At 38.0% G+C, this 23207-nt stretch overlaps 1 protein-coding gene across 6 annotated transcripts in view; it reads left to right on the top strand.

The window, feature by feature from the left end:
- The window catches only part of LOC113105365 (ras-associated and pleckstrin homology domains-containing protein 1-like), a 56700-nt gene extending 34646 nt beyond the window's left edge, over positions 1 to 22054 (top strand). For 2 of the 6 annotated variants that reach the window (XM_026266412.1, XM_026266406.1), the window contains exons 5-16: positions 2263 to 2349; positions 2732 to 2806; positions 6074 to 6151; positions 13612 to 13771; positions 13877 to 13998; positions 14615 to 14680; positions 15044 to 15187; positions 15745 to 15855; positions 17153 to 17251; positions 17441 to 17561; positions 17739 to 17878; positions 18018 to 22054. In XM_026266412.1, the coding sequence (XP_026122197.1) occupies positions 2263 to 2349; positions 2732 to 2806; positions 6074 to 6151; positions 13612 to 13771; positions 13877 to 13998; positions 14615 to 14680; positions 15044 to 15187; positions 15745 to 15855; positions 17153 to 17251; positions 17441 to 17561; positions 17739 to 17878; positions 18018 to 20699 (3885 nt within the window). In that variant the 3' untranslated portion in view covers positions 20700 to 22054. Of the gene's footprint in view, positions 1 to 2262; positions 2350 to 2731; positions 2807 to 4406; positions 5965 to 6073; positions 6152 to 13611; positions 13772 to 13876; positions 13999 to 14614; positions 14681 to 15043; positions 15188 to 15744; positions 15856 to 17152; positions 17252 to 17440; positions 17562 to 17738; positions 17879 to 18017 lie in introns of those variants that run through there. The other 4 variants (XM_026266419.1, XM_026266423.1, XM_026266436.1 and 1 more) reach the window with 4 other exon arrangements.
- Positions 22055 to 23207: the final 1153 nt, after the last annotated feature.

Here is a 23207-nt window from a genome sequence, read left to right as displayed (position 1 = left end):
CACTTATTTACAACAAATTTCTCACAAGCACAGACACTGAGCTTTTATAGTTTTTCAGTACTGTTGTCAGAACCTGGAAGACCTTGAGATGTTATTTCGCCACTCTTGTATCCACAGCGTTGCTCATCCGCTCCAGGATGTACAGACCCGAGCACCTCCGTCTTAAAAAATGCATACTGTGGTTTCAGATGTAAACAAGCGCTGTTTCACAGATGGAATAGGATTTCATGATTGTGTGTGAGAGAATGTGTGCAAATATCTCGCTGTCATAATCTTGCATGACATTATTACGTGACATGTAGAGACACAGTCACAGACACTGTGCTGTACATGGTCCCTGTAAACAGTAGTGTGACAATAACACGTTATGCTATATGTCTATGCTACTCTAACTTATCCAAATGCATGATGTGTTGTGTTTTGGCAACATCTTTGTTGTTTTATTGCATGCTTACACTAAAGAAAACTAGTTCTATAGCAGCAACAGATGACACGGCTTCTATAATGTCATCTATATTGATATCAAACAAGGGTTTTCAGCCACTGCTCTGTGGACCCGGGGCTCCATGAATGTACTGCAGGGACGATACACAGTATTAAACAGACAATTGACATTGTCAAAGCATTATATGATGCTTTAATGAAGGTTATTTGAAAATGATACCAACCTTTTATTTATACTGGAGCAAGGATCCATTTGCTTATAAAGCTTGAAAGCGTGTAATGTTCAGTAAAAGTTAAATTCTATGGGCTAATTGTAAAAACAAACAAAAAGCATGTTTACAGTAAAGATCTGAAAATGGATTTCTGTCTGGCAAGGCAGTGCAGCAAGAGGTAATGTAAAATATAGACAAATGTAGCCAAAGACTTGCATTATTTGTGTCAAATATGATGAAAGGTCAAAGTCCACATAAAGCTAATAACTTTTTGTGCAATGATACCTTAGAAGGGACGTGACGTAACTATCTGCAAATTATTGGCTACATTAAGCAAACTCACAGCCACAGGACTTACACTGTTAATGCCTAACTCTAACTATAGGCCCACAGCTAAAAATGACCATTTTGAGAACTTAACAGCTAGTACAAGCCCATTGACTTGTGTTCATCTTCAGAACGGATAGAGATATTTTTAACATTCTTAAAGGAAGACGCCACTATTTTTGGAAATAGGCTCATTTTCCAACTCCCCTAGAGTTACACAGTTGAGATTTACCATTTTTGAATCAATTCAGCCAATTTCAGGGTCTGGCAGTAGCACTTTTAGCTTAGCTTAGCATAAATAAAAAATGACCAAAGAGTTTCTATATTTTTTCCTATTTAAAACGCGACTCTTCTGTAGTTACATTGTGTACTAAGCCCTTTCCCTAACGGAAAATGAAGGTTTGAGATTATTTGAGTTATACTCTCATATCGGCGTAATAATCAAGGGACTTTGCGCACAATGATATCACACAGCGCCTGAAAATAGTCCCCAGCATCTCTGCTATTGCTGCAACTACACAAACTAGCTAGGGACCATTTCAGGTGCTGTGTAATATCCCGTGGTAACTCAGCTGTTTAACTCTAGGGGAGTTGGAAAATAAGCTTATTTCCAAAAATAGTGGAGTGTTCCTTTAATCATTTTGGTCATCATTTAGTGAGGTTTGTTTTCATGCATCAAGCAAGTACGGTTAAGCTGCTGTTTACCACATTTGATGTGCTCTGTGTATGTGCACTGATCAATGTTTGTATGTGCTTATGAGGCTCAATTAAATCCATTCATCATATAAAGCAATCGTGGCTCTTCAGAAGACCTGGATTAAACCACTCCATATATGTATGGATTACTTTACAATGTCTTTTTCTTTATCTTCTTTTTGAAGATTCAAAAATGTTGGGTTGCATGGACATTCAATGGATGAACCAAAATGATTAGAGAATATTAATAATTTAAGTCACATGGGTTAGGAAAGACAAGATTTCAGATGAAAAAAAAAACATGCCCCGTAGAGTTCCACTGTACATGCAATAGTGTAAATTGAGGGACAAATCAAAATTACTTTCTGTACTTATTGATAATATCTGTGACATACTGTCTTTTAGATGGAAATGATATTATATTAAACCAGAAGATGTTTTTACAACAATAGTGGCAGCATACTGTATATTGACCCTTGCTTGTGCATGCCTTGTTTTGCGTTGTCTGCTGCATGATTAATGTGTTTATGTTTGCACCTTTTCTGTGATGTGATGTCACTGCCCTTCCCCACCCCTTTCCCAGCATGTCTCACTGCGAAGGGCCAATGGTAAAGCTACCAGACGGCATCTTGACTTCACCTCACAGGAGGGGGAGGTGGATCAAAGTACTGTAAGTGTGTTTGTGCACGACAGGGGATATGTGTACACAGTATAGCATAACTGTACTAATTCCAGGTTTTATAACATCATCATTTTGGTTATGAAAGGAAAATTGTGGAATGTCAGGAGAGGTTTATTCTCAGCTCTTTTTTTCAAAAAGAATCTGTGATCATGACATTTTATATACAAAACAGTTCTTCTTTTATATATTTGTTTTCCATCCACACTTTTATATGCCATTTTTTTCTGATTTTGAATAATCAATGCTCAGGGAATGCTTCCACGCTTTCTGTGCTTTACCACAATCAAGAATGTATTTTGTAGCATTTTTGAGATCACTGTAATCATTGCACTGATTAATCTCTGTTTGTCTTTTCCCTGCACCATAAAAGCACTCGTATCTGGACAGGGAGACCTCTCTGATTCTGAAAAACATTGCAGGAAAACCCTCTCACCTGCTGACCAAGGTGACGCCTCCTTTCGCTTGCTTCTTTTCTTTTCTCTGCATGTTGTTTTATTTATTTATTTTGGTTCTTCACAGAAAGCCTTTTAACCTCAGTCTTCTTGCCAGACTTTTTGCTCCACCCACACTGCCTTACTTTTTAAGTGCTATATCTCCTATTTTCTCTTTGCTGCCATCTTCATATGTGTGCAGCCATTTAAAGAAGAAAATCAGCTCATAAAATGTCTATAATGTTTTGTCCTCCTTAATGCTTTCAACTTAAAGCACCTCTCATGGGTAATGTCTTTTAATTTGTAACTTACAGGAATTCTTAAAAAAAAAAATATTCAGTCTGATTTTCTAGTTCATAATGGACAGTTATTAGAATATATATGTGTAGATGAAGTATGTAGTATGTTTATGATTTTATGTGGTTTTCATGACTAATGTATTATCCTTTTGGACCTCACTTAAGAAATGGGTTTCTAAAATGCAACGGCGATTTTTAGTAGATAGAACAGGTTTATAAAGAGGTTCTGGGTTTTGTGAGCTGCATTTTGTGTTTATGTTGGATGCTTTGGGGCGTTATCAAAGTTATCGCTGGTTCCCTGAAGAAATGGCTGTTCATCCCTTAAATCATTTCATTTTAGGGCTATTTTAGTAGTAACACTACTGACTCTCTTTGGCCTGAAATTATTAAATATGTTTTGTCACAGACAGTTTGACTTTCTGTGTGATTAACAGTATTATTTTAAAGGGATAGTTTAGCCAAAAATAAAATGTTTATTTTTTTACTCAACTTTTTTTGGTCCAAATCTGTAGGACTTTTTTTTCTGCAGAGCACAAAGAATATAATAGTTTTTAAATGTTGTATATGATTTTCATTGTATAGTAAAAATAAATAAATATAAAAATTCTCATAAAATTTTCTCACAGACGAAGAAAATCATACAGGTTTGAAATGAGGTGACAGGAAGTAAACAATGACGGAATTTTAATTTTTGTGTGAACTATCCCTTCAATAATGCTGTTAGCCATGCAGCAGACAGCCTTCCATTTTGGCTCACTTGAAACAAAAGCCTCCATATTGTATAACTTCTTGCTTTTCATTTATTCCAGAGAACAGCTATTATTATGCATGTAATTCCAATGTTGTCATACAAGCAAAGCAGGTGCAGAGCATTGTGGGTAAGAATGCTTTTGTCACATGGAGCTAAATAATAAGCATCCAAATCTGATGCCACATAGATTTTTCAAGGTTGTGTGAGCTTTTGTTAAACCTTGAAGCTGCTACAGCCAAATTAATATGGTTTATTATTTTCTCAAGTTCATTGTGTTGCATTGCTACATTATCTCCAGTTGATGTGATAGTATAGGAAGTTTTTGAATGAAAGTTTTACATGTTAATGAAGTTTTTACAGAAATAGCTGTTTTGAATTTAATTCAGAAGTTTTTGCTGCATCCCTCATTTGCTTTAATGAGAGCATCCAATTGAATATGCACTTGAAGTTGTATATTAAATTATATATATATATATATATATATATATATATATATATATATATATATATATATATATATATATATATATATATATATATATATAGAAATAGTGCAGAAAATTTAATATTTCTTAATTTTACACCATATTATTTCTTTGTTTACATTTTTCAGAATCCTAAAGATTTCCCTTTATGACTGTTTATTCCTGTGTTTTCAAAGTGTCATTAAATAATGAGTTTGTCTTTTTTAGCTGTTTAGGAATATTATGATTTTTTCTTTAAATGAAGCAGAGTCAGCTTAATATATTTGTCGTGACATTAGACAAAGTCATTATCATTATTACACAAACCGAGACAGAGATGTTCATGAAATCCCACTCTGATTTCCTCATGATTTCATCAGAGCAGTGTTTGCTGCTCTGCTCAAACAGACCGAGAGAGAACCAGAGAAAGGAAAAAAAGACTTACAAGGGAATGTAATGCTTTTTATCGAACTCTCTGCCTCGGCTGTTTGCAGAGCTCTCCATTCGCTCTCTGTCTCTGCATCATGAATATGCATCTGCCATAATAATTCAAGAGAGAGAAACTGTCCTTTCATATCACCTATACTGCACTTTTTTCCTCCTTCTTCATTATATGCGTTTCATTGAATATACCTAGCATATTGAGATCTTTATTTGACTGCCTCTGACTATGTATTTCTTAATCAGCCCATAACCTTCCCATCCTGTTATAAAAAAAATGACAGTAATATTCATAGTTGATTTAAGGGGTTAACACAGTGTCAATTAAAACCCTTGTCCTTATAAAAAAAAACCTTTTTTAAAATGTCAAAAACAATAAATACAAGACCTGGATATTATTCATCCCCATGGTATCCCCAAAAGGGGAGGGTGTTTTTCCACAACCACAGAAAAGGGATCAGAGAACAATATCATCTACGTTTGGCCTCAGCTTTATTGGCTAGTGGAAATAAGCTCAAAGAAACAAACCTCACTGATTGGCTGCAGAGAAATATATGCACTTTCTGATTGGAGAAGAGCTACGAGAGGGTCTTTTATAGCTGATGGTGGCTTGGTCTACTGGTGAGGGGGAATAAACCCTGTGATTGGGCACGCTACCAGAGACATGCAGCTGTTTCACAGAAAGAGAGCGAGACAGTGAAGAGAAGGGGAGGTCTCAATCCCTCCCAATGTTGAGGAGTAGAGTTGTGTGTAAGGTGCTCTGGGTGTAAAGATATGTGAGGGGAAGCGTTTTCATCTGTGTGTCGCGTCCAATGCACATTTCGCCTTTACGTTCCTCCAGATTAAGCAGCAATAAACGTATTTTTGGGATTCTTTGAATGATTTCCATCAGAGGCCAGTCCTGCAGCAGCTCTGAAACTTCGGCCGGAAGTACCTGTCAGGCCTCGAAATAGTTGACATTTGCGACGAGAACGTCCATTTAATGGATTTAAGAAATATTTCAGCTGATACAAATCTGTCTATCTCTTTAAATTTGAATTGCGTAAATGGACAGCCATTTCTCTAAGGAACCATTAACATGAAAGGTGGTCAGGAGTGATCGTGTAACTTCCTTTTGTGTCCTGGTTGCTGGTTGATCAGATTTGCAAGGGTTTAGGGTTTAGGGTTTGTTTTAAAAGGTCTGAATGGATGTGATGACTGCATGTTGGAGAGGGCAGGTAAGTGTAAACAGAAATTCACATGTCTGATTTCATACTACTAGCAGACTGTTGGCGTAATACTATGTGAGGGTGTTTCTTTGTTAACTTGTCACTTTGTCATTCACAGGAGGAGCAGGCGGCCAAAGCGAAGGCTGAGAAAATCCGTGTGGCACTAGAGAAAATTAAAGAAGCCCAGGTGAAAAAGGTGAGTCAAAGCCCCTGTGAATCTCAGTGGTCAGTGAACCTTTTCTTTCACTGCATGATGCAGCCCTTCAGACGCTCTAGTGGGAGAATTCAGAGGATGAAGGCATAGTAGAAAATAGGTCACTCATGTGTCTGTGAGTCTCTGTCTGCTTAGACCGCAAAATGCACAAACAAGATTTCGGTGACGCTTTTGCTTCAAATTACTTGTTGAAAAATGTTCATTGTGGTTTTTTATTGTCATTCAAGCTGGTCTGAGGTTTGCTTTTATTCTTGAGAGATGATCTGTCCTATTACGCTATTCATCTAAAAGGCACTGTCAAAATAGATGCCACCAGGCACATGCTAATACTAAGTGAATGAATTAGACACAGTACAGTGATTGGGCCTCTGTGGCTGAGACAGATGACTGTTTCCATTCATTATGTGTATAAAGAAAACTGACAGCATTGAGCAGCAATGGTGCAGTGAGACTGATACGGTATGATACTGCGTCAAACACGCTTTCTATAATACAAGAACAAAAACAGCAGAATATAATAATATACAGTGGTCCAAAGGTCTGAGACCCCACTGAATATCAACAGCTGGAAATGATTAGAGATTTTAGCATTTAGGTTTAATATATATGTATATATATATATATAAAATAAAAATAAAACGTAACAAAGGTCACATTCAAAAAGCTAATTTCTTACACTGACCATGTTAACTCAATAAAATGTCAGAATTTCATATATAGAATAGAAACATTTTCAAAAGTGTTCTCAGATCTTTGGAACACAGTGTAAACGCTTGTGGAGGGAAAAACTGATTTTGCTGAGCTGAGCCAAAAAAAAAAAAAAAAATCACGTTCAATTTAGTCAAAATTCAAGTCATGTAAAGCCACAGTGATTCGGTTTAGTCGATAAGAGGGAAATGAGTGATTGTTCTGTCAAAATAAGTCTTTCCTACATTCATCAGAGTCAGTTTGTGATGTTTCTGAGTTTGTACTCTGTGTTGTTTCCTTCAGTTGAAATGTTATTGCACAGCTTGATAGAATTTTTGAGCTGAAGTCAAAGAATGAGGCAGGCCAGATATGTCATTTGTGTGTTTGTTGGAGCACATGTGTGAGAGCTACGAGAGCATAAACCTGTAGAGTGTTTTCTGCTGAGGTCAGGCTTGGAAAATTGCCACATGCTCCCTAATATTCTGATGGCTTTCAGGACCCCTGGCAGGGCTGTCTGTTAACACTTTTCTCTCCCTTTTCTGTGTTCCTTACTGTCAAGAAGAAATAAAATGGAATGTGAAATAGAGAGGGATGAAAGCCAGTTATACTTCTTGTTCCCAGTTAGTCTTTATTAAAGCCACGTTTCTGAAGATCCACATCATATTCCAATTCAGGCCTATACATTTTTGAGCAAAGTAAAACATTCAGATTTGAACATATTTGTAACATCTTGTACTCATTATAATTTTTTTTCCATCTATACAATATCCCAACAAATGCACAAGCTTTAGATGCATGCCACATTTTTCTTGAATTTGTTACAAACATTTATTTAATAAATGGTATTTAAAACATTTGATCTTCCTGATATATTTAATTGGATATAGGTGTGACCCAAGGTCTTAACAAGGGTGCCTGTCAGGAGATGTTCGTAAGATCATGTTACAAAATCACATTTGTCAAAACTGATTAAAAGACAGCATCAGCATGATGTTAATTTGCACTTCATATTATGGGACTTGCAGTGTGTACTAGGGCTGGGATAAACGATTATTTTTTAAACTATTAATCTAGCGATTATTTTTTCGATGCATCGATTAATCTAAAGATTAATTTTTTCAGACCAATTCGATTTAGATTATCTCCCCATTAATTGACTACTAACAATTTATACGTTGATTTACATATCTGAATGAAAAAACCATGAATTCCTTAACATTGCAATATATGTTTATTGCTCTTAAAATTACAAAATAAAAGACTGACTAAGAATGCATTACTTTGCACTTGTATAGAGATAGCATTCAATAAAACCTTGAAGCCTTGAAAACACATAGCTTACTGAAACAAGCTTACTGAACACATAGGGCCTAGCTTACTGAAAAAAAGTTCTTTCAGATGAAAATAACAACAACTTGATGTCAAGCATTCAATAAAAAGGTCACCCAAAATACTTGTTTAGAGCAATTGAAAGAATACAGTAACAATGTTAACTTGAAGGCTTTAAGCTAAAACGGAGAGTGCTTTTCCAAAAAAAAAAAAAAGAAAAAATATATATATAACAGTGGGAGCCAGCAGCCTGTCATGGAGAACAAAAAAAAAAAATCTCTGAATGCTCCACGTGAAACTTTGGCGTTCCGCCATTTTTCTATTGTGTCTAATGATTTTGGTTAAAGGGGGGGTGAAATGCTCGTTTTCACTCAATATCCTGTTAATCTTGAGTACCTATAGAGTAGTACTGCATCCTTCATAACTCCAAAAAGTCTTTAGTTTTATTATATTCATAAGAGAAAGATAGTCTGTACCGATTTTTCCCGGAAAAACACGACCGGCTGGAGGCGTGACGTGTGGGCGGAGCTAAAGAATCACAAGCGCCAGTAGGCTTTTACGTTGAGAGCGTTTGGAAGCTGTGACATTACCGTGAGGAAAAACACATCCAAAACAAACCATGGCTAACAGTCAGATTCAGCATATATTTATGATCCAGAATCAGATCCAGAGGCTGAAATTTAACAAGAGCAGCATCAGCAACGACGTCTCTTTGTGGTATGTACTGAAACTGTATATATTTGCTAAGTGGTTCTGGAAAATGACTAAGTTCCACTTTATGTCGTAATTTTTTTTTTTTTTTTTTTTTAAGCTGTACATGTGGAAAGTGCAGTTTGATGACAACATCGCATGTTGTTTACTTGATGTGCTTACGCGCCGATAGCTAAGTTAACAACACAGAGATATTTAAATGCAGTTTTACTCACCGCATGCGGTTCCAACACACGATCGTGACCCTTTTTCGTTGGGGACTGCATTATCCTTAAGAAATAAACGATACGCAAATCCGGCGTCAAACTGGGCCTTGTTTGTAAAACAAGCATCTTCGAAATGCAGGGAACAAACAAAAACACACTCCGTTGATGCTCTGTAAAAATAAACTCCATCCACTGGTCCCTTAATGCTGTTTTTTTGGTAATCTGTGCAGGGTTGTCTTGCCCTTGCAACCAAAAACACACTTCTTTTGTGACTTTTCGCGACGCTCTCGCTCTGATCAGTGAAATGTCTGTGCTGCTCAGCCTCGCTATACGGGAGCGCGCGCTTTTCCGGCAGAAGTGCCTTAGGACCCATATAAGGAAATTCCGCTCCATCTAACGTCACACCAGGGGCGATTCTAAGATTTTGATTTTAGGGGGGCTCAGCCCCCAATAAGGGTATGATTAAAAAATAGTATTTTACTATTAGGGTAGGGTTGTATACTACTAACCTTATTGCAATCCACTATTCCATTGTATTCCCTGTATTTCATATATGGGAGTAGGAGTACTGACTGAGCCATATATAACACTGTAAAAAAAACTAATACAGTTTTTTAGATGTGACCAGTCACTGGAAAATTTTGAATTGGGAATGTAGATTTTTTTTTTTTTTTTTTTTTTTTTTTTTTTTACAATAAAGACTTCCTGATTCAGTATTAAGGCCATTCATGTTTATCCTTTGATGATACCACTGCTTTTTCTTATGAAATGTAAGTGAAAATTGGCATAAAACTAAAACAACATAAGGGTTCAATGACTGCAATGAATCTTGGGAACACAGTGGTATTGTGTGTGTGTGTGTGAGGCTGTCTGTACTATTCTCACCTGACTGTTGCTCATTTGCAGACCTACTCCCGCACGACAAAAAAAAAGTTGTATATCCATCTACAATGAAATATAAATTATTATATTTTATTATTATTATTATTATTATTATATTATTTTTTAGCTTTTTAGCCTTTATATTCAACAATACGGTTGGTTATACATCAAGTCAGCCCCTGAAAATTTATTTCATTTCAAATCATTTAACTAGCCAGCTAATTTTCATTAAGAATATAGACAAAACATGTATTAATGTAATTGTCTATTGGCAATATGTTTAATCTGTTCTATATTTATTTATATTTATTAAAAATAACATCATTATCAATTTGCCACTTCTATAAATCAATTACTTAAAAAAAAAATCACAGATCCCTTTACTCTTACTCTAATATATGTATCATGATACACTAATGATTAATTATTACTTAATACAAAATTATGTTTAATAAAAGAAAACAAAATAACTCCACATGATGATTCTCTCTCTGTGCCGTTTAGTACTTTCAGACAATGATGTGTGTCGTTAATAATTTATTTTGCATGGCTGCATAATGTAATGCCGAAATACACAATAATATGTTTTCAGTTTCAAAAAGTAAATTAAAATAAATCATGATCGTTTTCTAAAGTATGTTTTCATGGGTGTTAATCGCTTCATTTTTGTTGGAAGAAAAAACATCTCTCACACTGTGATAAAGGCTGAAAGTGAACGCAGTGAAGACGTACTGGTATTGGATGCGAGAACACACACACCACACGCACACACGCACGCACACACACCACACGCACACACGCACGCACACACACACACAGGCACACAAACACACACACACACTTTGTACTCTCTGATGTTCGCTCTGCTCGGCGCCCCTGTGGATTGAAAAACGCGCTAAATCCATGCAGACTCAGATAAGGGGAGGAGCCGGAACTTGATGCAGCTTGCCACCGTCTCAAATGAGTTTTTAAAGGGGACTGAAGCGATCACTAATTAATTAATCAAATAATTTTTTAGGGGGGCTGGGCATAAGTTTAGGGGGGCTGAAGCCCCCCTAAAAAGGGCCTAGCGACGCCCCTGCGTCACACAGAGCCATACTCGAAAAAAACTTTCCGAAACTTGTGACAAACTGGAAGGAGTATTTTTGGAACAAAAATACTCCTTCAAACGTACAACTTAATTTTTGAAACTTTGTCCATGTTTAGCATGGGAATCCAACTCTTTAACAGTGTAAAAAACTCAGTATGCATGAAATAGCATTTCGACCCCCCTTTAATATGCACGAGAGAGAGAGCAAGACAGCGCTCGTGTAGTTTGAAAAGACTGTGAGTGCGCGAGCGCGCGTGAAACTTTGGTGTTTTGCCCTTTTTCTATCATGTTTAATGATTTTGATTAACACGCACAAGGTAGAGAGAGAGCAAGAAGCGCTCGTGTTGTTTGAAGACTGTGAGTGTGCGCGCACAGACGGGGCTCTCTCTCGTACGCGCCCTGTCAGCAGTCTATTCTATTCTATATCACTCACCGATCAAATAAGGCTTTGACAGCCGCCAAAAAAAAGATTAATGCAGAAAAACCCTTGGATTGGTTATATAAAGTTGGACAGAATGTTAATCCGGCCATCGCGTATATTCAGCGCACATAAGGTAAACGTTTTGCAAAGATTTTTAGGGAAATAAAAACAGGTTGACGAATCGTTGCGCATTTTTTGCGTCGAAGTATTTTTTTGCTGTTGTCCCAGCCCTAGTGTGTACTGACCAAAAAAACTGTTTAATGTCCAGGCTTGGAAATAAACTTTTTTGACTTACTCAATTTGACTACAACAATTTTAAGTTACTGGCCATTCAGAACATCTACTATTAAAATATCAGAAATAAACATATTTTATGCTTAGATTTCAGCATATTAATTTCATTAATTTCTGAAAAATCTAAATCTGAAAAATGAAAGAGTAGTGCCATGAAGTTAATTCTGATGGTCACAAAATTCTCTGTGATTGCTCTTATAAAGCAACATTTATTTTGTATATAGCACACTCCAAAATAAATGTTTAATGGTAAACATGTTGAAGATCAGAACATAAGCGATTAATAAATTGATCAGTGTGTCTTCAAAAAACTCTTCTAATATCCATGCTAATGGTCGATCTGATGGAAATGTTACGCCCCTTACTATACTGTGATTCTGTGTCCTGGTGCGCATCCAGTGGGGACATAATTACTGATTATAATGACTTTTCTGTCTTTTTATGCGTTGCATCGTGCCACATAAATGTAAAACCATTCATCTGCATTTGTGATCAGAGAAACAATAAAGAGCATGCACTACTTTACACTGCTCATAACTTGCGTTTGAATCATCGGAGGCAAATCCTTTAAACATGAAAACATACTTACAGGCTGTAAATCATAACAGGCGGCATTGTAGGCTACTATCCCAGGTTCAGGAAAAATTCCTCCGTTAAATGCATTGCACACACACACACATAAATATTTTGTTTGAACTGTTCTGTAACAGTGTTGTAAATACAACTTAACCACTGATTTCTAGTTGTGTCCTCTTTTGGAAGGCCAAACATAGTTTGTTTTCAGAAGGAAACACACAGCGTCTCCAAAACATGGCGATAATACTACAGCAAGAATAAAAGTTACGCCTTCTTTCTTTGCGTGAACATTTGGGCGGTGTTATGCAAATCTTCCCACACAGTGATGTAGACATGTGAGGGCATGTTAGAATGAGCCGTTTTAGGGGGAGTGGACTTAACTTTATAAAGAATATATCTTTGGATTTGGGATTTTAGTCTTTGCAACTTTAGGGTTCTTATCCATTCACAAACAGCTTGTAACACTCCAAAGAGAAAGGAAAACTTGAAATCGCATCATGTGACCCCTTTAATGATAACAAAATTGTTCCCTATGACCTTATGATTTCCTGATGACAGCATTCCTGTGCCTTTCATGTCAGTATATTGACAGCTAATGTTTCAGCTGGTTTTCTGGTTGTGTCACAATAAAGATACTAAAGGGTGCTTTTGGTGTCTGTATATTGGTAAAAAAAAATATTGGAAATGTAGAATTTATCATAAGCCTATGCAGTGAGAACAGATTAAATAGTCTTTTCATCATTACGCCATTTTTCTATTGATAAATACTTCTTGTTGGAACGAAACGGAACAGAACATAATTTAATAAAAAGCATAACCTGCCAAATTAGCAAGTGAGTTGATGGCATCGACTTCCACGGTTATTTTTAATGCATTTTTCAGGTTGATGTATGTTGATTTCAGTACCTGATTATTTTGATTAATTCATTCATTTGGGCATTTGGTCAACCAGCTTGTCCAAACTATCCAACATCAGGTGCATCCTAGGATGAATCTTGAACCGTATTGATGGATTTTCCATATTTGCAGTCCAGTTGTTCACTACTTTTCTTTCTTTCTTTTCCCATCCAGTTGATCTATTGCAAATTCAAAAAGATTTATTAAACAGTCATTTATTTATTTTAGTAAAAAATGTACACAATGTTCTGTATATTGATCTACACAATGTGACTTTCCATGAAAATGTATGTGTGCTGGAATAAACTAAACTTTTTTTTTTTTCTTTCCTATTAATCTTCTTCATCAGCTGGTGATACGTGTACACATGTCAGATGAGAGTTCAAAGACCATGATGGTGGATGAGAGGCAGATGGTCAGGCAGGTGCTGGACAGTCTGCTGGATAAATCTCACTGCGGTTACAGTCCAGACTGGGCTCTGGTTGAAACCATCCCTGAGCTACAGATGGGTGAGGATACCTGCACATGCTTAGATGACCTGTGAACCTGAGGGACAACAGGAAGATGATTTTTTGTATCTTATTCTCGCTCACTCTTTCAATTTCTTTCTTCAGAGAGAATTTTTGAAGACCATGAGAACCTGGTGGAGAACTTGCTCAACTGGACCAGAGACAGCCAAAACAAACTCATGTTCATTGAACGGATTGAAAAGTATGCACTTTTCAAAAATCCACAGGTGAAGCTCTTTTTTGTGACATTAATAAAGAAAAAAAATCTGTTTAAACAGAGATGCAAAATCTCTTATAAAACACTTATAAAAAGTAATAAAAATTGCTGAATTAGAACTAGCCAAATTAGAAACATTTTTACACACCTAAACCATTCAAAAGTTTGCAGTCAGTACAATTTTTATTTATTTATTTTATTATATTATTATTATTATTATTATTTAAATACTTTTATTCCAGGAAGAAAAAAAATTACAGATTTTTATATAAACGGACAGTAAAGATGTTAATACTTTTACAAAATTAAATATTTAAATGAACGTTGTTCTTTTGAACTTTCTATTCGTCAAAAAGAAAAAAAAAAAAAATCCTGAAAAATAATATGTATTGTGGTTTCCACAAAAATAAGAAGTGCATTTCTGAAGGATCATGTGACACTGCAGACTAAAGTTATGGCTGCTGAAAGTTCATATAAAAATATATAAAAAGATTGTACCATGCCTAAACTTTTATATGTGTGCACTCTGATCCAAATTTAGGCTTAAAGTAATAGCAAAGAGTTATAATTCTTTCAATGATTTATGTTGTCACCCTGATTTACTTGTTGCATATTATGTTTCTAAGAACTATTTACTTGGGAGGAAGGAGTCCTCTGAGATGGCAGACAGAAACAAGGAGGCATTGCTGGAGGTGAACAACACATTATAATACTAATTATAGTTTGATATCATTATAGTACAATGGTACATTTTCAATTAAAGCACAGTGGGTCTCAAGTAAAACTCAGAAAACTCAAAACCAGCTGAAGCACAAATATTTTTTATAAAGGCCTAGACTTACTAGCCTAACCTCTCAATGCCTGCTGTGCATAAATTGATTTTTACCTTGTTTAACATGCAAATACATACACATAGTTAGTTGGTGTGAGCAAAAGCCTTTATCACTATAATGTTAATTTGGAAGTGTTGATTGTGATGTCCGACAGAGTTTAAAGATACAATTTCAGAATGCTTGACAGTGAGATGAAGTATTTTATATCTGTATGTCTTGAAGGAATGTTTTTGTGGAAGCTCAGTGTCTGTTCCTGAAATCGAGGGAGTGTTGTGGTTGAAGGAGGATGGCAAAAAGTCTTGGAAGAAGCGCTACTTTCTTCTGAGGGCATCTGGCATCTATTTTGTGCCAAAGGGCAAAGCCAAGGTCAGTGTTATTGTGTGTGTGTTTTTGTTTTATCATATGATTTGGTGTCATGTTCCCATTAGATGGACACAGATCGTAATGAACTCAAGTGGAATTTCCTGTTTATGCATTCTCTTTGGAAGTTCTACATAAACCATATGCACTCTGTCATCCACTTACAATAAATCACGGACATTGATACTGGGACACTTTAATTCCCAGACAGACCTTTGGCATTATCTTCTTATAGAATTTTCATGCTCTTATACAATTTGAAATCAGTCACAAGCAAACAAGTGAATAATTGTTTCATGTTATTATTAAATTCTCTGACATTTAAGGTCATAGGCTTGTCTGTATGTAATATGCTTTGGGACAGACTCACTGATATCCTCTTGTGGTTGATCCTGGGTATTTGCTTCTGCTTGGTACCTTGAGTATATAGTATTTTTGTTTGCCTTTATATTTTCATCACATATTTTGATCACTGTAAGCTATAAAGAATAAACCATCCAAATTTGCCAACAGACAGTAATAAACATGAAACCATATCAATATGTTTATTTTGATCACTGTAGGCTTCAAGGGATTTGGTGTGCTTCCTGCAGTTGGACCATGTTAATGTTTATTATGGTCAGGAATACCGGAGCAAGTTCAAGGCCCCCACCGACTACTGCCTGGTCCTCAAGGTGTGTGATGTTATGTTTTTTTTTTGACTTCACCAGTTTAAGTGATTTGCACTTGACGGTTACCTTTTATAAAACTAATTTTCATAGCTTTGGGGACTTTTTTTGTTAAAAACGATTAATACTTTTATTTAAAAAAAAAGGGGGGGTTAAAGGGGACATCTGATGAAACTTTCACTTTTTTAGCCTTTTTTTCCCCTCTTTCATATAGTTAGGTTTCTGGCATATCTGCCAGCTCAGAAACACTGAAAAAAAAAAAAAAAACAAGCAGCCAGTTTGTTATGGGCTGTCTGGGTCTAAAACTGTGTCATCCGGCAAAGCTGTTTTAATTTGCAGCCGGTTTCTATTGTAGATAGCTAGCTATTTGAATGAGACCACCTCTGAGCCATAGACAGCAGACGTCCCCAACCATCGGGTTGCAATCCACTACCAGTCGTGGAAGAATTGCTACCGGGTCGGGAGAACATTCTGGGAAAAATGTGTATAGATATGACACTCTGTTATTAATTGCGTGTTAATAATTGTTCTTATTATTCAGTATTTTCATTGTATGCGATTGACATGGAGTAGCAATTTGACGATTTCATGTTGAATAAGTAAATTAAAGATCTTTTCTGCTCTGATCTGTTACATATTAGGGGCTAAACGGATTGCAGTTGATCCTTGATATATACGGACGAGACCCTATACTGTTCAGCACGCACCTGATTCGCAGATTAATTTGCCAATTTAAATGTTCAATCAATTTTAAACAACAAGAATAAGAAACAAAAGAGATCTCAATTCGATACTCACTGCACTGTTCTATTTGCATATACTGTATGTACACACAAAATTAGCTAATGTTAAAAATGCTTCACGGCACTGTCATTGTGCTTTAAAAAATAATTCTTGCTTATCTAAAAAAAAAAAAAAATCAGTTCTGTGACTCTGTGGCTAACTGTATGGACTCAGATGTGATTGTGTGACAGAGGGCTTTGCATTATGCACATTGACTGAACCAGGGGTTTTCAAACCTGTCCTAGAGGACCCCCCAGCACTGTACATTTTGTATGTCTCCCTCGTCTTTACACACCTGATTGAACTCATTGGCTCATTAGTTGAAACTGCAAGACCTGAATTGGGTGTGTCTGATAAAGGAGACATACAAAATGTGCCATGCTGGGGGTGCTTCAGGACAGGTTTTAAAACCCCTAGTCTAAAACATATTTACTGCCCTCTAGTATTAGCAGTCTAAAGAAAATCTCTTGAACCATTGACGTCTTGAGTGTCTTGTTAGTATTGTTGATTGTGTCCACAGCACCCTCAGATCCAGAAGAAGTCACAGTATATCAAATACTTATGCTGTGATGATGTCAGAACTCTACACCAATGGGTCAATGGCATTCGTATTGCTAAGGTAATCCCACAGCTTGTCTATTATGTTGTCTGTCTATTTAATGACCTGTGGCCTCAATAAATTGTCCTCTGAAGCTATCTAAAATGAATTTATAACCAGAGCTCATGTTGGAAATTGTTCAATCTTCAACCATATATGCGTATATGTTGGGCTTATATAACTTCATCATTGATTGTGTTTTATTTACAGTATGGGAAGCAATTGTATGTGAACTATCAGGAAGCCATGAAGCGCACTGAGGCTGCCTATGACTGGTCTTCTCTCTCCAGCACCAGCATCAAGTCAGAAACAAGCTCAGTCAGTACACCTGGTGAGTAACTTGAACCTGATCACTGACCTTTGTAAAATCTTTTATGCAATCTTTTTTAATTTTTTCAAATATCATTGAAAGTTATGGAGCATTTTCCTTTCATTTTGACTTTGACTTGTTACTGTAAATTCTATTTGCTACTGTCTGATGTTTATGCATATTTGTTTGGGCTTAAAGAGTCACAGTCACACTCCAGCCAGGCAGACAGTGGTATGTCAGATGGTACTTCATCCTCCCATGCCCGCTCCCAGAGTGTAGTCAGTTCAATCTTCTCTGAGGCATGGAAGAGAGGGACTCAAATAGAGGAGAGCACAAGGGTGAGCTTTACTTCAGCTTTACTTTACTTCAGTTAATCTCTTGATGAAACACCACAGAGTAAGATGAACCACACTAAAGGCGGATAGAATATTACACTAAGAAATAACATTATTTTTTTCTTGTTTTATATTGGTTCAGACAAGGCCAGAATCAATCCGTTCTACCCATTCAAGCCATAGCAGCCATTCTTCTCATCGTGTGCCTCAACAGCAGCTTTCACACCCACAGCAACAGTCACATCCATATTCAGTTCCACTGTCACATGGAAGTGTCAATCAGGCACCGACACAGGCACAAGTACCACCCCAGGCAACTCCAGCCCCACAACCACCTACTCCACCACCCCCTCCACCCCCTCCTCCAATTTCCAATATCCCCCACCATGCCACACCTACAGTGTTCGCCAAATACAGCACAATCACTCGGCTTCAGAATGCCACTCAGGCCACAATTCACCACAAGCCTCAGACTGTAGTACAGCAGCAAGTGCCACCTGTCCCACTGGCCTCCAAACCACAATCAAACAATGTTCCACCAGGGGCTAATATCCCACCCCCTCCTCCTCCACCTCCACCTGCCCCAATGCCTCCACCTGGATCAGCTATGGCTGTTTTGAAACTTGGTCCTCCAGCCCCAGCAACAGTTCTTCAGTCCTACCCTCCTCCTTCCCCCTCATCTCCACCACCTCCTTCTCCCATAATGCCCATGCAGACACAGCCTCTACCACTTTCACCTCCCATTATGCCAATGCAAACACAGCCTTTACCACCTCCTCCTCCCATAATGTCCTTGCAGTCACAGCCTTTACCACCTCCTCCTTCCATAATGTCCTTGCAGTCACAGCCTTTACCACCTCCTCCTTCCATAATGCCTGTGCAGTCACAGCCTTTACCACCTCCTCCTCCCATAATGCCTGTGCAGTCACAGCCTTTACCACCTCCTCCGTCCATAATGCCTGTGCAGTCACAGCCTTTACCATCTCCTCAACCCTTAGTGCCAATCCAGTCACAACCCCTGCCACCTCCTCAACCCATAGTGCCAATCCAGTCACAGCCATTCCCACCTCCTCCACCCCCTCTGCAGGCTAATGGCCTTTCCCCTCCTCCGCCTCCCTTTACAGTACAGGCAACTTTCATATCCAATGGACACAATCAGGTCCTTGCCCACAAATTTCCCAGTGTACCCCAGGATGTAATACCACCAGCCAATCAGATCCATTATCCTCCACCTCCACCACCGCCACCATCAGCACCTACACTCCCTCCTCAACAGCATGCAGCTCCAAATCCACCACCACCGCCTCCTCCTCCACCACCTCCATCAGCTACTATGCAGCTGCCGATTCATCCTGCAGTTATGCCCAAAACTTTCACTGGTGGATTTCCACCCCTGACAGCACCAAAACCTTCGTATGGCATTCTTCCAGCATCCCCAGTGGCTCCATCACCTCAAACTCCAGTACCACCACCTCCCCCACCACCACCTCCTCCTCTACCTAATGCACCACTGAAGAACCAACCCCCACCTACACTACCCAAGCAACACAGCATCTCCAAGACACGCCAAACCTCTTCAGTGCCATCTCTGGTTAAGCAGCTTGCTAGCCAGTTTCCTGTTGCATCTCCTGCAACGACCAATCAAACTGAGTCTCAAAGTCACAAAGCTCCCCAGTCCCCACCTGCAGTGAAGGCTAAACCAAAATGGCAGGCTGTAGGTCAAGGCCAGCAGCAACAGAGGTCACCTGAATTTCCACTGCCGCCTCCAGAGAGTACCCTTGTCTTTCCTTCACCTGCAACTCCGACACCACCACCTCCTCCTCCTCTTCCTATGTCAGGCTCCCCTATCAGGAAATCCCCCTCTGGCTCATCTGCAGGGGTCAAGAAACCTCCACTGCCTCCTCCAGAGAGTACCCTTGCTTTTCCTTCACCCCCAACTCCGCCACCACCACCTCCTCCTCCTCCTCCTCCTCCTCTTCCTATGTCAGGCTCCCCTATCAGGAAATCCCCCTCTGGCTCATCTGCAGGGGTCAAGAAACCTCCACCGACTCCTCAACGCAACATCAGTGCAAAGTACAATGCCTCTGTGGACAACCAGGAGTCCTGCAGGAACTTGGTGAGCAAGTTTAACCCCAGTTCTGCTTCATCTACAACAACCTCTAATAGCTCAACCTCCAAGGATCTTTCCACAAGTCCCCGTGCACCCCCTAAACCAGGGAAGCTCAATCTGGCAAATCTTCCTTTGGTTTTGCAGAATAAATTAAATCAGAACCACCAATCGACTGCAGACTTCCCATCCCCTCCACCCCCAGAAAATTACATCTTCCCCCCTCCCCCACAGGAGTCTGACCTTCCTCCACCACCACCCCTTCCAGGTGATCCAAATGGTTTGTCTCCAAAGGTGGCTGTGGTCAATCCTCAGCCCCAGTCTACTTGGGGCAAGAGTTCCATGAAGAAGACACAACCTCAAGCATCAGTTCACTGTAACAATACTTTTAGGGAGTCTCCATCCCTCTCACCACCTTCCATACAAGGGGGCCCTGTTCCTCCTTCTTCCAAAGGCACCACACAGCCAAACTTCTTGGAGGACCTTAATAAGACACTGAAACGGAAGTCCTTACGAGTCTCTGGAGACAAAGTGGACCCTCTGACCACAATGGATGACATGGCTTTGCCACCACCTCCACCTGAACTTCTGCATGATCAATTGAGACACAGTGGTAGTGGCTATATGTCCGGGAATATCTCAGGCTATGCAACGCTACGGCGAGGGCCGCCTCCTGCCCCTCCCAAGCGGGACCACAGCACCAAACTAACAAACTAGAAAACTGCAACTTTTCCTGGACTCTCTTGCTTGCTATTTTCATGTCTGTGTCATGGAGTTGTAGAGGAGAAAGCCATACCTTTGTTGATATCCTCTGCTTCCTCTGTACAAAACAGCTCAAGAAATTTCAGCTTTACTGTGACTTTTTAACAGTGCATCAGTTCCAGTTCCATACAACTGTGGAGTGATTCCACTTCAACACCTTGGTACTGCATGGAAGAAAAAAATACATTAGTCTATAAATCTTATAGTTTTTTTGGGAAGTCAAACATTTTGAACTTTGGGGTTGGGTGGGATTTTCAATTTTAATTTTATATTGTTTATATATTATCGATTATTTAATAATCTGAATATATTTTGTTATTTCAGACTGAAGTTTTTTAAATGGTTGGATGGTTATTGCGGTTTGAGGAGTTTTAGATGGGTAAGTTGATTTAGACAGTGTGTTCGGTTGGTATATTAGTTTGGCACAACTTTAGCCATTTATGTGGCAGATCCAGTGCTCAATGGAGGGATCTAGAATGTATCCTGATCACTATTGTTCTTTGAGTCGCTTTAAATGCGTTTTAGTTGTTATTGTCAAAACTATAACATGAAGGACTTGTTGTTCAGGGAGTTGACTCATTGTCTAGCTCTGTGAGACTGGAATGTTTGCTTTTTTATTAGAACTGTTTAAATTGTAGATATTCTCATTTTCTGCAGTATCTTTGTTTAGGTAAGACAAATGACTGCCTTGCTGTTCCATGTTGGTCCTTGCTTCCTCTGGTGAACATCCATGCTGACTTACAAATTGTTCACCTATGGAGAGATAGGCTTCTAAGCCATGTGACTGAGTGACACAACCATGTGACTGAGTGACACAAACCTTATTCACATAGATTTATCGTATAACCTGTATTACAACCTGTATTATTGGCTCATGATTACAGCCATGCCTTAAGATTCTATAACATGCGTGTACAATAACCGATAAAAAATATTATCATCTTTCAAAAAGAGGCCATTAGGAAGTAAAATTTCCCTGTAGGTTTTACTTGTTAAAGGGTTCTGACATATTTTTCAACTTCATAATCTTACAGTGAGCACCTATAATGGCTCTGTAAGAGCTACTTTGCATTAGTAAAAACAAGAATGCATATTATCTCTTATCCACATTTGATTTTGAAGAATTTGTTTATTGAATGTATTTACATTATCATGAAACATTTCAGGCTGTTGAGAAGTGACTAACAGAAGTTATTATTTAAATTATTAAAGTTTCCGGTCATGATCCATCAAAGGTCTATGAACATCATGCTTTGCATATCTCTCTGCAAAATGTGTAATTTAAAATTAAATCATACATGTTAATGTCATCCATGTTTCTGTTCTTATGCAGGTTTCTAGTTGTATTCAAATTGTCAAAATTGACAATTGCATTGTCAAAATGGTAGAGTTGGGTCCGAGTCCACCTTTGACAAGTACGAGTCAAGACCAAGTCCACAAACATCGAGTCCGAGTCCGAGTCCGAGTCCAAAAGGGGCCGAGTTGGACTCAAGTCCGAGTTCTTAAAGGCCGAGTCCGAGTCGAGTCCGCCCGAGTCCAGAAAGTAATTAAATTAAAAAAGATTATAAATTGGTATTGTACATTTTTACATTCTATTAATATTTTAACCTTTCAACCCATTAAACCAATGGCAATATAAAAATGTAATAAAAAAAATACCACTGTTACATCTAGTCATTGCCATTGAACATTTTTATTTTATGTCAACAGAACTAGTTTCCTATCAAAAAAGTTTTCAAAGGTTTTATTGTATTACAAGTGCATGAAAATACAAATGAACCTATTTTATTATTGTATCACACTATATTGTCCTCCAGTTAAAGATGACATTTCAGTTATTTAATGCCTCTCCCCCACATTTGACAGAGGTAAAGTGCAGCCAATGAGGAGATCCTTAATGATGACATTATGAATTTCTTGTTGTCTTGGGAGAACTTGCATCATAAAGTAGCACTGCTTGTTTGGTCAATTCTGGTCTTGCAAATCCTGCAATGCTGAGCTGTGCAGCATCTGTTGGTTGCTGCTGCTGTCTTTGGTAGTCGGTTGCATCGGTTTTCGGATCACCAGTACACTGAACCGAAAACCGTTTCTTTTGGAGGAGTCCGATTTGAGAACCGATGAACTGATGATACTGCGCATGCGTGAAATTTTTCAAGTATTTTGTTAAACATCGGAAAGTGTGATAAAACTATATATATATATATATAAAAATATATATATATATATATATATATATATATATATATATATATATATATATATATATATATATATATATATATATACGTTTTTTTTTAAGATAGGGGCTACATGTTTCTAATCTGTATATTGTAGATTATGTATGGGCCAAAGGGGTTTTCAGGGAAGTTGGACAATAGTTAAGACTCTAAAGACTCCATGTTTAATATGAATAAGGGATGATTTATGAAATATCTGTACTGTATTTATAGTTAATGATGACAG

Source organism: Carassius auratus, chromosome 1 (genome assembly GCF_003368295.1).
Source record: "Carassius auratus strain Wakin chromosome 1, ASM336829v1, whole genome shotgun sequence".
Classification (NCBI taxonomy): Eukaryota; Metazoa; Chordata; class Actinopteri; order Cypriniformes; family Cyprinidae; genus Carassius; species Carassius auratus.
This window is presented reverse-complemented; position numbering and strand designations above follow the sequence as displayed.